The 16,472-nt window shown below is 44.6% G+C and overlaps 1 protein-coding gene across 1 annotated transcript; it reads right to left on the bottom strand.

Moving 5' to 3' along the window:
• Nucleotides 1-2,562: 2,562 nt before the first annotated feature.
• On the bottom strand, nt 2,563-15,731 carry DDX47 (DEAD-box helicase 47). Its single transcript, XM_055395958.2, has 12 exons — nt 15,589-15,731; nt 14,272-14,365; nt 11,932-12,120; nt 11,601-11,672; nt 11,264-11,382; nt 9,468-9,539; nt 9,226-9,342; nt 8,555-8,701; nt 7,682-7,819; nt 6,017-6,087; nt 5,314-5,443; nt 2,563-3,292 (listed from the first exon to the last, which is right to left on the bottom strand). Exons 1-12 carry the CDS (start codon nt 15,679-15,681, stop codon nt 3,161-3,163), a joined length of 1,374 nt encoding a protein of 457 aa, XP_055251933.2. The 5' UTR covers nt 15,682-15,731; the 3' UTR covers nt 2,563-3,160.
• Nucleotides 15,732-16,472: the final 741 nt, after the last annotated feature.

The following is a 16,472-nucleotide window of genomic DNA, read 5'->3' on the forward strand; positions in this document are numbered from 1 at the left end:
AAATCATAATACAATGAATACTGTGTAAAGTGGCTCTATGACTCAGATGAGAAATAAGGGAGAATTTTCTCTGGGGCAGCATCACTGACTACTGCAAGATAATCCCTCTAAGTCATATAAGTGAGGTGTGGGAATTGATTGCCACTGGGAGGTGGGGGAAGAGGGTTGATTATTTTAAAGCCCTCAGTGTCCTAAATCAGGAAAGCAGAACTAAGAAATTACACCAAGATGAGACTAGAAGACAGGCTAGAGACCTCCTTCCCCACTTCTAAAACTAGACCCTTTGGGACCTTGACTGCAAAGACAATTTACATTTAAGAGGATGTCATTGTAAATTTCTGTACTTCTAGCCATCCTACCATTTCTGAAGACTTGTGTGCATACTCAGTAGTGTCTGACTCTGCAACGCCATGGACTGTAGCCCGCCAGGCTCCTCTGTCCATGAGTTTTCCCAGGCAAGAACACTGGAGTGGGTAGCCATTCCCTCCTCCAGGGGATCTTCCTGACCCTGAGATCGAACCCACGTCTCCTGCATTGTCAGGAGGATTTTTACCACTGAGCCACTGGGGAAGCTAATTCCTGTCTTTTCGCCACTTTCTTTGTAATTAACTCTATCTACCAGTTGTATTCCACAATACAATCTTAAACCCCCCTAAAATGTAGCAGTCCAGTCTATACTGAGTTGAAGTATCTCCCCAAAATCCATGTCTACATGGAATGCCAGAATGTGACCTTATTTGAAACTAGCATCTTTGTAAATATAATGAGTTAAGATGAGGTCATACTGGAGTAGGGTGTGACCTAAATCCCCAATGCTGGGAAAGATTGAGGGCAAGAGAAGTAGGTGACAGAGGATGAGATGGTTGGATGGCATCAATGACTCAATGGACAGTTTGAGCAAGCTCCAGGAGATAGTGAGGGACAGGGAAGCCTAGTGTGCTGCAGTTCATAGGGTCATAAAGAGTCAGATACAACTTAGCAACTAAAAACAACTAAATTCAACTACTGCATCTTTACAAGAAGCCCATGTAAAAGCACAGACACACAGAAGGGAAGGTTATGTGAAGACGGGGGCAGAGACTGGAGCTATGTTTTCACAGGCCAAGGACCACCAGCAACCATCAGAAGCTAGAAGAGGCAAGGACAGACCCTTCTCGAGAAGTTTCAGATGCAACATGGCCCTGGTGACATCTTGATCCTGGACTTCTAGATTACAGAACTGTGATCCAACAAACTGCTGTTCCTTTAAGCTCCCCTGTGGTACTTTGTTACATGTACATTGTACTTTGTGACCCCATGGACTGTAGCCCAGCAGGCTCCTCTGTCCATGGCATTCTCCAGGCAAGAACACTGGAGTAGGTTGCCATTTCCTTCTCCAGGGAATCTTCCCAACCCAGGGATTGAACTTGGGTCTCCTGCATTGCAGGCAGAGTCTTTATTGTCTGAGCCACCAGGTAAACTCACTGTTACAGGAGCCCTGGGAGACTCAAGACTTCACAATCTTGCCTTGGCGGACAGGTAGCACGAAGAATAGCTTGATTAGTGATACAAACCCACAGCTTCGTCCTCATTTACACCTGGATCACATTCCTTTCTGTGCCTGCTGCCCTTCCCAAGGATCTCTCTCCTTGTTCTGTCTGAGCCTCTAGTTTACGGTCTGGACCCACCAGTATGCATGAAAACACATCATCCACATTTCTTCCCTTAGTGGCCCATCTTCCCAACCTAGCAAGGCATACTCTAAAGTACTTCAGAGAAAGCAGCCAAGCTTTAGGTTTCTACCCTTTTTAGTCTCGGCAGAAATATGCATGTAACTGAGGGGTCCACAGACCCTAGGTTTGGGATCCTATTTTAAAAGTTCAGATTTCTTCAGAATAATTCGTCTCTTCTTACGCACCACACACAAAGTGAAGTCACTCAGTCGTGTCTGACACTTTGTGACCCCATGGACTATAGCCTGTCAGGTTCCTCCATCCATGGGATTTTCCAGGCAAGAATAGACTGGAGTGAGTTGCCATTTGGGTCTCCAGCACTACAGGCACTCTTTACCATCGGAGCTACCAGGGAATCCCACCACTCACAACCTGATTCAAATTCAGCCTGCTTCTAAAGTCTTCCACTGAGTTGAAATAGCAATCATCCATCGGCTTTTATCCACTGGCTCAGAGGGAGACAGAGCTACCATCATCTAAGCTGCTCTGGAGAGTTCCAACAGGAAACACACTAATGGAGAATCAGCCCCCAGTGGTAGGCACCCACCTACCACATTTACAGAGATCTTCCTGCAATCAACAGTCCACACTTGATTCCCACAGAGAATTTTACTGACATCTACTTTTCGCTTCTTACTAAACACTATAGCTTTAAGAAACACAACATGCACTTTCCATTAAGATGTACGTGGCGGACTTCCCTGGTGGCATGATGGGTGAGGAATCTGCCCGCCAATGCAGGGGACACAGGTTCGATCCCTGGTCCGGGAAGATTCCACATGCCTTGGAGCAACTAAGCCCACGTTCCACGAGTACTGAGCCCGTGAGGTGAAACTACTGAAGCTGGGCACCTAGAGCCGGTCCTCCACAACAGGCAAAGCCTCTGCAATGAGAAAGCTGCACACTGCAGTGAAGAGTAGTCCATGCTAGCTGCAACTAGAGAAAGGCCACGCACAGCAGTCTTCTTCTATGAAGTCTTTAACACAAAAAGGTCTTCAAGGAGTCTGAATTTTTTTTATAATAATATTTATTATTTCCCATTCAGAGTCATGAAACACAAGCTGCGCCTGCTTAGGTACCACTGTTTCTCAGATATAAACATCCCTTTCCTTTCCAATTACAGGTTGAGGGCTTCATTAGCCCAGTCCTTGAGTTGCAGCTGAAAAAAGCACAGGTCTGTGAGAAGGGTGTGAAGGGACAGGAGAGCACATGCTCCTCATGCCAGGAACGAGCAGCCACAGTGGAAGGCCAGTCCGAGCCTCGACATCAGCACTGTGCCAACGTCCCACAGCAACAATGCTCGAACACACGGAAGGGGGCCCAGGACTGTACGAGCCGGGCAGTCTGGACACAATGCTGACAGACTTTGGCCTGAGGAAGAGGTCCCATTCTCTCCTTCAATCCTCTCCACAGAACAGAAGGCAGAAATCAAGTCTTTATAAAAGAGATCAGTGGCCTTTCCGTTTCTTCATTTTTCCTCCAGCCACCTTGTTCCTGACGCCGATCGCACCCTCCGTGTCATCGTTGTCCCCAGCATCCTCCCGTGAGCGCTTCTTCTTCTCTCCATGCTCCCTTAACTCCTGCAACACACAGAAAGGATGGGGCTGACGGTGAACTACTGTCAGTGAGGGAACACACCCTGGTCCCCACCCCACCAGATCAAATCCTCTGCTCGCCTGGTGGTCCAGTGGCCAAGAGTCCCTGCTTCCAATGGAGGGGGCTCGCTGGGATCCCTAGTCAGGGAACTATTAATAGACCCCACCTGCTGCAACTAAGAAACCTGGCGTAGCTGGCAAGCTAGATAAACAGAATCTTGATAAATTAGAGAATTCATTTATTTAAAAAAAAAAAACCCTAAGTAATTCCCTAACACCTCACATTAGCAAAGAAAACCAAAATCCCAATATACAAAACTGTTAATCTAGCTAGTCATCAAAGATAAAAAAATGAAAACAGGAAGCTACTATTTTCATATGGCAGACTAGCAAAGATTTAAGAGAATGCTAATACCTAGAACTGCTTAGGGCCACGGGGAGGCATAGACACTGTCCCATATACAATGTCACATACATCGTGTAAGCTGCTATAGCTTTCCTGGAGAGCAACTGGGCATTCTGTATGAATTTGAACTGTTTATTCTCCACTCAACAATTGATTCTAATTCTAGGAATTTATTCTAAGGAAGCAAGTGTGCAAAGCTGTACATAGTAGGATGCTCAACACAGTTATTAACTAAAATATATAAAACTGGGAGAAGCATGAACACATATCAGTGGAAAGCATGTTACATACTCATAACAGAATCACTAAGAAGGGATGGCATGAGAATTTTAAGATGCTAGCATCTAAGGTAACAGTCTCTAAAACCTAAAAGTGGTACTGTTTTTAAAAAACTGAATTCATCCTCCTCAGACTACTAATTGTCTAGAACACATAATCTGACTTCCCTCGCCAATTCAGAAGGTAGTGAAGGAACTTTCAGTGACTCTAAGAAATCAGTCCTGCCGCCATGTTTAGGCAAGTTTGGTAACTGAATCACATGAGTGCTAACATGCAGCCTAGATGAAGATTTAAGAAAAACAGCCAAATGTAATCAATGGTTTTCTGTGCGGGGTGGCTTATATGTTTCACTATTTTAATCCCTTCTGTATTTCTAAAAAATGTTTTCCAACGCACATCAAATTTTTTATAAACAAAAACACCAAGACTCCCATGTGGGCAGAAACACAAGCCCATACCTCAGCTACTCAGAAAGCGCCCCGTGAACTGTCTCTTCAGCCCTCAGAGCAGCACTCTTGGGATAATAGGGCACTGGCAAGGGTTCTCCTCTAGACCCTTCTGTCTCCACTGCTCCCCCTACAGCTGCTCTCAGGAACTACACTGTCCACCCCGGCTTATCTGATGCTCATAAACCCTGTCTCCAAGGTAACTACTCTTCTTCATCCACAGGTGAGGGACTGACTCTGAGAGGTCAGACACCTTGTCCAGACTCACAGCTCACAGCTGTGTCTTCTCATCTCAAGTTCAAAGGTTTTCCTGCCTCAAGTGAAACATGAACGGTGGCTGGGAATGAATGTCGTCACTGTGATCAGACTGAGTCTAAACCCTGATTTGACCATTTAGTTACAGGGTCAAAAGCAAACTGCCTATATCTCTATGATTTAGTATGCTCATCTTACACTTGGAATAAAATAATACCACTTATTAAGGATTAACACGATAAAGTGTATTGCATGCAGTTAAGCTGCATAAAAGCTGGTAAGAAAAGGCATAGCAGGGGTTTCTCTGGTAGCTCCGTGATAAAGAATCTGCCTGCCAGTGCAGGAGACATGGTTTCGATCCTGGTCCGGGAAGATCCCACATGTCTCAGAGCAACTTACCCCCTGCGTCACAGCTGAGCCTGTGCTCTAGAGTCCACACATGACAAATACTGAGGCTCGTGCACCACAAAGCCGATGCTCAGCAACAAGAGAAGCCGCCACAATGAGAAGCCCTTGCATCGCAACTAGAGAGTAGCCTTGGCTCGTTGCAACTAGAGAAAGCCTGTGCAACGATGAAAACCCAGCACAGCCAAAAATAAGCAAGTTAACGAGCTGCATACCATTCGGGCAAATCTCTGGGCCTCAGTCACACGTTCTGTCAGCATCATGACTTCGTCATCCTGGGTTGGAAAGACAGGCAGTTTCTTCCCAATCAAGTGCTCTATGCGCTGGAAGAGCTCCACGTCATACCTGAGGAAGGAAAGTTGACACGGCTCTGGCTGGCTGACAACATACACGTCCGTCTGTCCATCCCAAAACGATGACACAACAGGGGCCATGGTTTTCAGTAATATCAAACCTGTTACTCCTTTTCAGAATATTGATTAAATGCAATCTGCTGTGCACAGCCCAGCAGAAAACCACCCACCACATCCCTGACTCCCAGAAAAACCTAGGACACATGGCTGTTTGTTCCTTTAAAAACAAGAAGAACAGTTATTGTAATATGGTGAGCTGAGGGAATGGTCACTGTTCTCTGGCTCCAGACGTTAAAAAAAAATAACAGGGTTTTGGTGTATGTGCTTTTATACACCCAGTACTCCGCTACACACGTGCAGTGTACGCTCTTTACATATACATCTTCAGTCTTCATTAAAACCCTGCAAGGCTGGTATTACTATTTCCATTTTGCAAATGATGAAGGTGGGATGAGGAAGGCTTAGTGCCTATTACAGTGAAAGGCGAAGTCAGGTTCCAAGTGAGTTGGCCCCAGGGTTCTGCTCCTTTCTCTACATTGCCCTGCCCTGAAGTCGGGTCACTTACTGTGTGACAAAGGTAATAGCCTTTCCAGAGCGCCCAGCTCGAGCTGTCCGACCTACTCGATGGATGTAATCCTGAAACACAGTGAGCAAGTAACTCTGAGTCAGCTGGAATATGAATTAAAAACTGTGTATGTAAAGTCTTCCTGCCAACCTTTGAAAGAAAACAGATCTGTCCTGGAACGTGGAGAAACTGGCAATCCATTGAGATACATCTGCCTCACTTTTTTAATTCTCCTCACAGCACAAAACTGACCGCCCCCCACTTTCCTTTCTTTTATAGAAAGATGAATCCACAAAGCACATCTCCACAGACACACTCACAGATAGAGGAAAATGGCCTGGGTCTAGAGGTAGACCTGGGTCACAGCTCTGCTTCCCCTGATCCCAACCAACGACACAACTGTCTGCAAGTCCCAGAACCTCTCTGAACCATGGTTTCTGTCTATAAGACAGGGGCACAAACACACTTCCAAACTCAGAGTTACTGTGAAAATCCTAGACATACTAGTTGTTCTCAACTGGGGGCAGTTTTGTCTTCCCCAGGGAGCATCTATAAACTGTCTAGAAACATACCTTGTGGTCACAATGTCACCTATGGGTAGGGGCCAGGAATGCTAAGCATCCTACAATGCAGACAGCCATACAACAGAGAACTCCCGGCCTGAGGTGTAAACGGTGCCCAGGCTGAGAAACCCTGGGATCGCTGAGGACCACAGGCAGCCATTTCTCATCAGTTAGACCAACCCAGGTCAGCATGTTGTACATCTGCTCCTCTGATGGTGAGCATCGTGCCCCTCTCCTGGGCTCCTTCCTTCACATTCATTAATGTCACGTCCACAGGCATGTGCAAGATGAGGAGAATGAACAGATCAAGAGTTTCCTAACTTCTGAAACTTAACTAGGACACACATACACACACAAACCAATACTGTAACTAAAGCAAGACAAAAAACATTCATTAAGAAATACACTTTGGGGGCTTCCCTTATGGCTCAGATGATAAAGAAATACACTTTGGATACAATGGAACATTATTCAGCCACATTAATGAATGACACATTCCTGTTTGTGACAACATTGGCTAGACCTTGAAGGTATTCGACTCAGTAAAATAAGTTAGAAAGGGACAAATACAGAGATCTCACTTATATGTGAAATCTAACAACAACAAAAGACAGTTCACAGATACAGAAAACAGGTTTGGTGGTTGCCAGAGGCAGGGATCCGTGTATGTGAAATGGGTGAAGGAGGTCAAAAGGCACAAATTTCAGTTATAAAATAATTAAGTCATGGGGGGTGTAACTTACAACATGCGGACAAGAGTTAAAAACACGGTACTGCACATCTGAAAACTGCTAAGGGAAAATATCTTAGTTCTCACCGAAAGAAAAAAAAAAGTGCAACTATGAATAGTGACAGATGTTACCTAGACTTACTGTGACCATTTTGCAATATACACAAATACTGAATCATCACATTTTATACCTGAAACTAATATAATGTTACATGTCAATTACACCTCAATTCAAAAAAAAAAAAAAGGAAAAAAGGAGGGAGAGAGAGAATTAGAGCGGAAGAAAGGAAAGGAGAAGGGAAGAAAGGAAAAGGAAGAAAAAGAAAAGAAAAATATTTTGGGCGAGAAAGTCAGGTCAGCAACAAGACTCACCTTGGAATGGGTAGGAATGTCAAAGTTAACGACTACATCCACATGGGGTATGTCCAAACCGCGGCTTGCAACATCAGTTGCTAGAAGAATGGAACGAGCCTTCGCCTTAAATTTATTAAGGGATCCCAGGCGCTTGCTCTGAAACAATGAAAAGAAATGGAAAGAATTTTCATTTTGAAAAATCTAAGGAATCTTGGAAATCCAAGACACACAAACTAGACACATTAAATAGATACAAGAACCAAGAAAGAAATTTTTTAAATGATGTTTCCCCTTCAGTCTAACTGAGCTTAACAGGTCAAAAAGAAACATGGAAGCAATTAAAAAAAAAAAGGTCTCACACTAAAACTAGAAAATACTAACATAAAACATCGTTAAACACGACAGAAAGGTAACTCGGAAATAATTTACCACGAGGGCTGAACAAATCGGGCTTCCCAGGTGGTACTGGTAGTAAGGAAGCTGCCTGCCAATGCAGGACATGTAAGAGACCTCCTCCAGGACCCCTGGGGGAGGGCATGGCAACCCACTCCAGTATTCTTGCCTGCAGAACCCCATGAACAGAGGAGCCTGGCAGGCTACAGCCCATGGGGTCACACAGAGTCTGACACAACTGAAGCAACTTAGCACACACGCAGGCTGAATAAATCAACTCTACAGCTTCCATACCAGACAACTACCTGTGGAATATTCTAACTGGAGCCTCCTGCTATCCTAAAAGGAGGAAGCAGCATTGACAGCAACACTGTAAAGCCCGTAACACCAGGACGACTGCGGAAAGATACAGCAGTGTCACATGCTGCTACGGCAGAAACCTCCTGCTGCAGGTTTATCATTCTCATGCCACCACTGAAGACGCTGAAGAATAGTTACCTGACTCATCTGTCCGTGGAGCGGAATGGCGGTAAATCCAAGATTGCGGAGTAGCAGAGCTGTCCTCTGAGTGTTGTTACAAGTGCTGCAGAATATCATAAAGGAGTTCCCAGCCAATTCATTCAGAATATAAACCAGGTAGGTATCCTAAATCACAAAGCCAAAACAATATATTTAACTGAACCTGGAAGAGAGAGTCCTGGGCATATAAACTACGTAAAAGACTAGGCCTCTAGCTGCTTCTCAATTATCCAGACCCTGAGCTGGCAGCCCTGCACCCCTTAATCAGCTTTACCATTATCATCTCTGAGAACCATGAGTTACACACACAGCCTGACACCAAGCACAAGGCAACCTGGGCTCAGCAAGCACACAAAGCCCTTACATCAGAGGACAGGACTAGGGTCTGCTGCCCACAAAAAAGCCACATAATAAGCAGACCAAAGAAAAACTACCTCAAGGATGGGGTTAGGAAGGGATTATATCATGACTTCATTACTCTGGTTTAATACATTGTGAATTCCCGGAATGCTCGGCGTTATCAGTGATAAATGTAAACACGGCATGAGCTCTAAAACAAACAGCACTTAGCTAATCAAGAGCTGACACTTTCAAACACTGTGGTGAAGGAGGAGAGGGAGAGGCAGGAATGATCAGAGTAAACACTCTACCTTGAACTTGGAAGGAATAAAAAGATAATACTGCTGCAACTTCTCAACTGTCTGGTACTTGGAGGAGACGGCGCATTTCACAGGGTTCTTCAGCGCCGCTCGCTGAAGTTTTTGCACCTGGAGAAAGGACACCTAGATTAGTACATTGATTCCTAAGTGCTCGGTTTTTATTCTTGTTACTAGGACTGTTTCTACTTATCAATTCTTATAAAGAAGAAAAGAGAAGTCCTAGAAAAGTTCACCTTCTTGGTCATCGTAGCAGAGAAGAGAAATGTTTTCCGATCTCGGGGAATCACTTTGAGGATCTTGTCAACCTAAGGCAGAAAGAGCAAAGGATACCAACACGACATTTACACTGGACACCTGCAAATGTATTTGGTGAAGGAGATAAGGGATCACAAACTAAATACATCCCAGTGAGGATTTGGGAACTCAAACCTTCGATTCAATTCAGCTAAAACTTACTGAATATATACTATCAGGCAGCACACCCGATGCTATCAAAAAATAATGCTAATCAGAGAAAAGAACACTTTAAATCAGTACAGTATAGCGAATCTAAAAGAAAAGGGAAGAATAAGCAATAATCAACTAAGTAAGTTATGAAGAACTTCTTGTCAAAAATAGAAGAGGTTGAAATCAAATGAAATGGAAAAGAAAATCTGCTTTTGATATTTCTTCACTCTAAAATCAAAGTCAGACTACATATAATATATATGCATTTTGCCCAACTATTTGCTTTTTAATTGAAGAATAGCTGATTTACACCATTTCAAGTATACAGCAAAGTGATTCACATAAATATACTCTTTTTCAGATTCTTTTTCACTATGTGTACGTGTGCGTGTGTGTTAGTCACGTGTCTGACTCTTTGTGACCCCATAGACTGTAGCCTGCCAGGCTCCTCTGTCCATGGAATTCTCCAGGCAAAAATACTGGAGTAGGCTGCCATTCCCCTCTGCAGGTGATCTTCCCAACCCAGGGATCAAACTCACGTTTTGTGCATTGCAGGCAGATTATCACCTGAACCGCCAGGGAAGCCCCCCTAGCACAGGTTATTACAAAATACTGAATACAGTTCCATGTGCTATACAGTAGGTCCTGTTGTTTATTTTATATACAATAGTCTGGATATGTTAATCCTAGAATTCCTAATCTATCTCCCCCTCAAAAGTCAGACTATATCCTAAAGAGGATGCTGAGACTATTTACAATAGCCAAGAAATGAAAGCAAGCTAAATGTCCATCGACAGATGAGGGATAAAGTGGTGGTGCATTATACAATGTAATAGTGCCCAGCCATTAAAAATGAAACAATGCCATCTGCAACAGCACGGACAGACCTAGAGATGATTATACTAAGTGAAGTCAAAGACAAATATCCTATGATATCACTTCAATATGGAATCTAAAAAACAGTACAAATTAATTTATTTATGAAACAGATTCACAGACATAGGAAACAAACTTAAGGTTACCAAGAGGAAGCGGGGGAGATAGATTAATAGTTTGGGATTGGCAGATGCAAACTACTGTGCATACAGTAAATAAACAACAAGGTCCTATTATACAGGACAGGGAACTGTTTTCAATATCTTGTAAGAAACTATAATGGAATAGAATGGGGAAAAGAACATACACACTCACACATATACACAGATAGATATACGTATAACTGAATCACTTTGCTATATACCAGAAACACTGTAAATCTATAATTCTTCAATTTCAAAATTAATTAAATTTAAAAGCAACAAGGATATATTGTACCAGCACAGGGACACAGAGTCATTATTCTATAATAATCTTAAATGGAGTATATGGAGCATAATCTACAGAAATACTGAAGCACTATGTTGCACTCCTAAAAGCAATATAATATTGTAAATCAACCATCTTTCAATAAAAAAAAAAAGCAGCAGATATGTTAAATTAAATGACAATGGTAAGTGCTCCAAAAAGCAAGTGAGCTATGAATCAGACTTTGAAACGGGGCACCTGAGAAGTTCTAAGAGGAGGAAAGATGTTACGAGCTCACCTCTGTCTCAAAATCCATATTCAAGATTCGGTCTGCTTCATCCATGACCAAGTACTTGAGGGCTCTTAAGTTGAAACCTTTCGTATTTTCCAAGTGGTCAATCAGTCGGCCAGGAGTTGCTAACAAGAAAGGTTGAGGACATGTTTAAGAAAAAGGACAGAAAGGGAGTGACCGCTCCCTCCTAACCAGAATTCCAGAAATTAAAAAAAAAACATTAAACAGGGTTACAGATAGTCACTCTTTGAACACTTTCCGCACAAATAAATTACACACAGCATCAGTAGGTTTTTCTGAAATTCACCCTCACCAGCACCTTTAACTGGTGTCCGTTACTCACCTATCACTATATGTGGTTTTTTGGCCAGGGCCAGAGATTGGGACATTGAATCAATTCCACCTACAACGACAGCTACAGAAATAAAAAGAATATTAAAAAGAGACCCTTAATTTTCTTTCCATAATGCAGTGAACATCTTTTAAAGCCAATGCCAGATATTTTACTTTCATTTCTCTTCCCTTACAATGACAACTTTCCCCGAAGCTAAAATACCCAATCAGCTCTTTAGGTCGGTGAACTTATATTAACAACACTTCTTTTCATTCCCTTTCACATTCATGCTCAACCTGTGAAGAAACTGTGAAGAGAGTCCTTTCCTCCCAACACTTACCACACTGCACCCCAATAGAAGACCCCAGGGCTTCAAACTGCTCTGAGATCTGAAAGGCCAGCTCCCGAGTCGGGGTGAGAACTAAGGCAAACAGACGCTGGGGTGTCTCCAACAATGCGTTGAGAATGGGCAGAGCAAAGGCGCCGGTTTTCCCAGAGCCGGTTTCTGCCAGCCCGATGATATCACGACCTAGAAGACAAAGAATATGCATAATAGCAAAGAAATGCTCTCTGCGCTATTCCCATAGAACATACATAATAGCAAAGAAATGCTCTCTGCACCATTCCCATCTTGCTGGAAATATGACTAAATGCTGGGCACAACACAGACCATGAATAAATATTTGATGAATTGAGGGGAGGAGGAGGTTGATCAGACAGAAGACACGGTCTCTGCTCCGAATAAGCTCAAAATCCAGAGGTAAAATACACGATACATACTAATATGACAGGTCCCCGCAGAACAGGGTGAAAAAAGGAAGGAGTAACTTACTGCTCGGAAGAGTCAGGAAAGGCTAACAGAGGTGACAAGCACATTAAACCTGGAGGTCAGCAAAGAAAGGACAGTCTCGTGTGAGGAAAGAGGCTTTAAAGAACGCAGAACGAGTAAGGAAAGGGAGAAGTACAACGCGGCCAGAAGCCAGAAGTCAAGGGGGAGAAGGAGAAGAGTGAGGAAACCCACGGCCAGGCTAAGGAGTTCTCATGTCTTCCTTTAAGACAGAGGAACGAAGGACTTTAGGCAGGGAGTATCATGACCTTTAAGTATCAACACTCTTTAAGACTTCCCTGGTGACCCAGATAGTAAAGAAGCCGCCTGCAATACAGGAGACCTCAGCTCTATCCCTGGGTTGGGAAGATCCCCTGGAGAAGGAAATGGCAACCCACTCCAGTCCTCTTGCCTGGAAAAATCCCATGGACAGAGGAGCCTGGCGGGCTACAGTCCAGGGGTCACAAAGTGTCGAACACGACTGAGCGACTAACACATGACATGACATGACTCTTTAAGAAGATAAACCCCAGGCCTGATGGCATAAGGAGAAGCCAAGGAGCTTAACAGTAATCGCTGTTTATACTGCTCCTCCTGAGGGAAGAATGCCAGAAGTAATTCCTTAAGCATGGTCTGTTATTGCCAATTAAGACATAACTGAGAAGATCTGGCAATTAATTCCCAAGCCAAAACCACTGTCTCTAGGTTCGCTGTAGCCCCCAAGGCAGCAATCTTTGGCCAAGGCCAGAGACTGGGACACTGAATCAATGTCCCAGCACCCAGGGGAAAGGTTTCCTTCAAGTAATGACCGCCACACTTGATTGCTAAGGATTCCTCACCTAGAAATTATCCCTGACGCAACTTGAACGTGACTCTTCCTTACACTCTAAAGTGACCTCAAGGGCCAAAATGGGGAAAGCACAGGAAAAATGAGACCTCAGAGAGGATACGAGGGGAGCTATGATGGTAGCCTGAACAGAGGCCAGGTGAAGTAAGAGACAGAAAGTAAGAAAACAAAAATGAACAGTCAGTGTAAATCAACTATATTTCAATAAAATAAAAATAAAAGACAAAGCAATGAAAGAAAATCTGACTGGCACAGAGGTTTCTACCTTGGGAAACTCAAAGGCCATAAACTGAGATACAGGCTACAGAGAAATTAGTTCTGGTGAGAAAAATAAAGACTCTGGTTTGGATACAGGGAACTTGAGATTCGTGCAGTAAGCTTGGAAATAAGTATCTAAAAACCAGTTGGACAAACTTGTTTGGAGTCCATCCAAAAAAATATGGTCTAGAAATACAGATGTGGGAGGCAAGAGCATCGGATCAGTGGTGCTCCCCCAGGGGCAGACACAACAGAGTAAACCATGCAGTTTTATATCTATATATGCCTAGGTCCCACACCTGGAAGTTCCAATTCAGGACGTCTAGGCTGGAGCCCACAAATCACTAGAGTTTTAAAGGATCCACAGGTGATTCTAATGAGCACTGGCTGAAACTCACTGATGTAGACAGCATTAAAGCTTAGGAATTTGATGAGAAATCTTAGTAGAGTTTTACAGTGAGGGTAAAAAAGAATGAAGATAGAATTAACACTCTAAGGCAAAGGAAAAGAACCAGAAGAAACTGAGAAAGAAATGCTGGAAAGACAAGACAACAAATCACCTTGCAAAAAGTAAGCTCATTAACACGGCAGAATTACTTTTTAAACAGCCAAAAAGCCACTTTACTGACCATACTGTATTTCACTTGAAGTAGGCAAAGCAATAGCTCTCAAATCTGGTAAGCATTTAACTCAGTATGTGCAACTTTACACTGAACCTGAAACAGGCCACATACTTAATTTCAACCTACCTTGTAAGGCCAAAGGAATAGCTTCAATCTGGATCTTTGTGGGCTTTGTCCATCCTAACTGGTCACAAGCTTCGCACAACACATCTGTCACACCCTTAGAATTGAGAAAAACACAGTTTAGCAAAGAACAACACACATTCGCCTCCCACACAACTAAAGGACTGTCAGGGCACCCTTGCTGGTGACACCTGCATCTCCTACATTTTGATTCAAAAGGTATTTATAGTAGATGGTGACTGCAACCATGAAATAAAAAGATGCTTACTCCTTGGAAGAAAAGTTATGACTAACCTAGACAGCATATTAAAAAGCAGAGACCTTTGCCAAAAAAGGTCCATCGAGTCAAAGCTATGGTTTTTCCAGTAGTCATGTATGGATGTGAGAATTGGACTATAAAGAAAGCTGAGAGCGGAAGATTTGATGTTTTTGAACTGTGGTGTTGGAGAAGACTCTTCAGAGTCCCTTGGACTGCAAGGAGACCCAACTAGTCCATCGTAAAGGAAATCAGTCCTGAATATTCATTGGAAGAACTGATACTGAAGCTGAAACTTCAATACTTTGGCCACCTGATGCAAAGAACTGACTCATTGGAAAAGACCCTGATCCTGGGAAAGACTGAGGGCAGGAGGAAAAGGGGACGACAGAGGATGAGATGGTTGGATGGCATCACTGACTCAATGAACATGAGTCTGAGCAGACACCGGGAGTTGGTGATGGACTGGGAAGCTTGGCGTGCTGCAGTCCTTGGGGTCGCAGAGTCGGACACGACGGAGCGACTGAACTGAACTGACTCAGTCTCCTCCTTAACTTTGAGTACTGGGACAGTAGCTCAAGGCTGTCATCACTCTCCACTCACCAGGGACCAAGCCAAGTTCTTTACGTGGGTTACTTCCTTTAATCTTCACAGTTCTATGAGATACTTATCATAATCCTCAATTTACGGAGATGGAAGGTCAGGCACCGAGATAACTTGCATCGAGTAACTGACAGGGTCAGAATTCAAACCCGGCTCATCCGAATCCTAAACCCAAATCGGACAGGTCGCACTGGACAATATCCTGCACAAACACAGCGCTGCCACACCACGTGGAGCTGAAATGGGCAAATGGGGCTCCCGGGCCCGGCCTCCCTCGCACCACCCAAACTCGGAGTTGAGGGCTGGCCCTCGCCCCGAACCCGAGCCTCGGGTACCCTGGGGGAAACCTGAGCTAGGCCCCAGCGGCTTCCGCACACCACAGGCCTAGATGGAAGGCAACCGGACTCTGCCCGCGCCTGGCGCCGGAAGAACAAAGGGAAGCTGGCATCATCCACTCTTACCAGGTCTTTAAATGTTTTCGTTTCTTCCGCCTCCACCGCCGTCTGGGGCGCCTCCATGCTTTCCGGAGAATCGTGCTCCACGGACGCCGCCATGTCGTCGGCGGACCCCGGAAGTGGCTCGGCGGACGCAGGATTCTGGGAAACGTAGTTTTCGCTCTCTCCGGCGGCGGCGGCGCGTTGTGGGCGCCCCGCTGCGGGCTTGCCCAGGATTTGCACCAGCCGGCCGGGCAGGCGGGGCTTCGCGGACAAGTACATATATTACAAAAAAAAAAAAAAAGGATATAAACGTTAGGCGGAGAAGGCAATGGCACCCGACTCCAGTACTCTTGCCTGGAAAATTCCATGGACAGAGGAGCCTGTAGGCTGCAGTCCATTGGGTCGCTAAGAGTCGGACACGACTGAGCGACTTCACTTTCACTTTTCACTTTCATGCATTGGAGAAGGAAATGGCAACCCACTCCAGTGTTCTTGCCTGGAGAGTCCCAGGGACGAGGGAGCCTGGTGGACTGCCGTCTATGGGGTCGCACAGAGTCGGATACGGCTGAAGTGACTTAGCAGCAGCAGCACTATAAACGTTAGGACTTGTGGAACTGAGCCAAAAGCAGAACTTGATGACCAGGGTCTGTAGTCAGCCCTCTTTTTGTTTTTCAGTCGCTAGATCGTGTCTGACTCTGCACGACCCCGTGGACTGCAGCCTGCCAAGGTTACTCTGTCCATGGGATTTTCCAGACGAGAATACTGGAGTGGGTTGCGATTTCCTTCTCCAGGGGCTCTTCTGGACCCAGGGATTGAACCCAGGTCTCCCGCGTTGCAGGCAGATGGGCTTCCCTGATAGCTCAATTGGTAAAGAATCCAACTGCAATCCAGGAGACCCCGGTTGGATT

This window comes from Moschus berezovskii, chromosome 6, assembly GCF_049115385.1.
Source record: "Moschus berezovskii isolate FMDL1 chromosome 6, NW_MosBer_1.0, whole genome shotgun sequence".
Classification (NCBI taxonomy): domain Eukaryota; kingdom Metazoa; phylum Chordata; class Mammalia; order Artiodactyla; family Moschidae; genus Moschus; species Moschus berezovskii.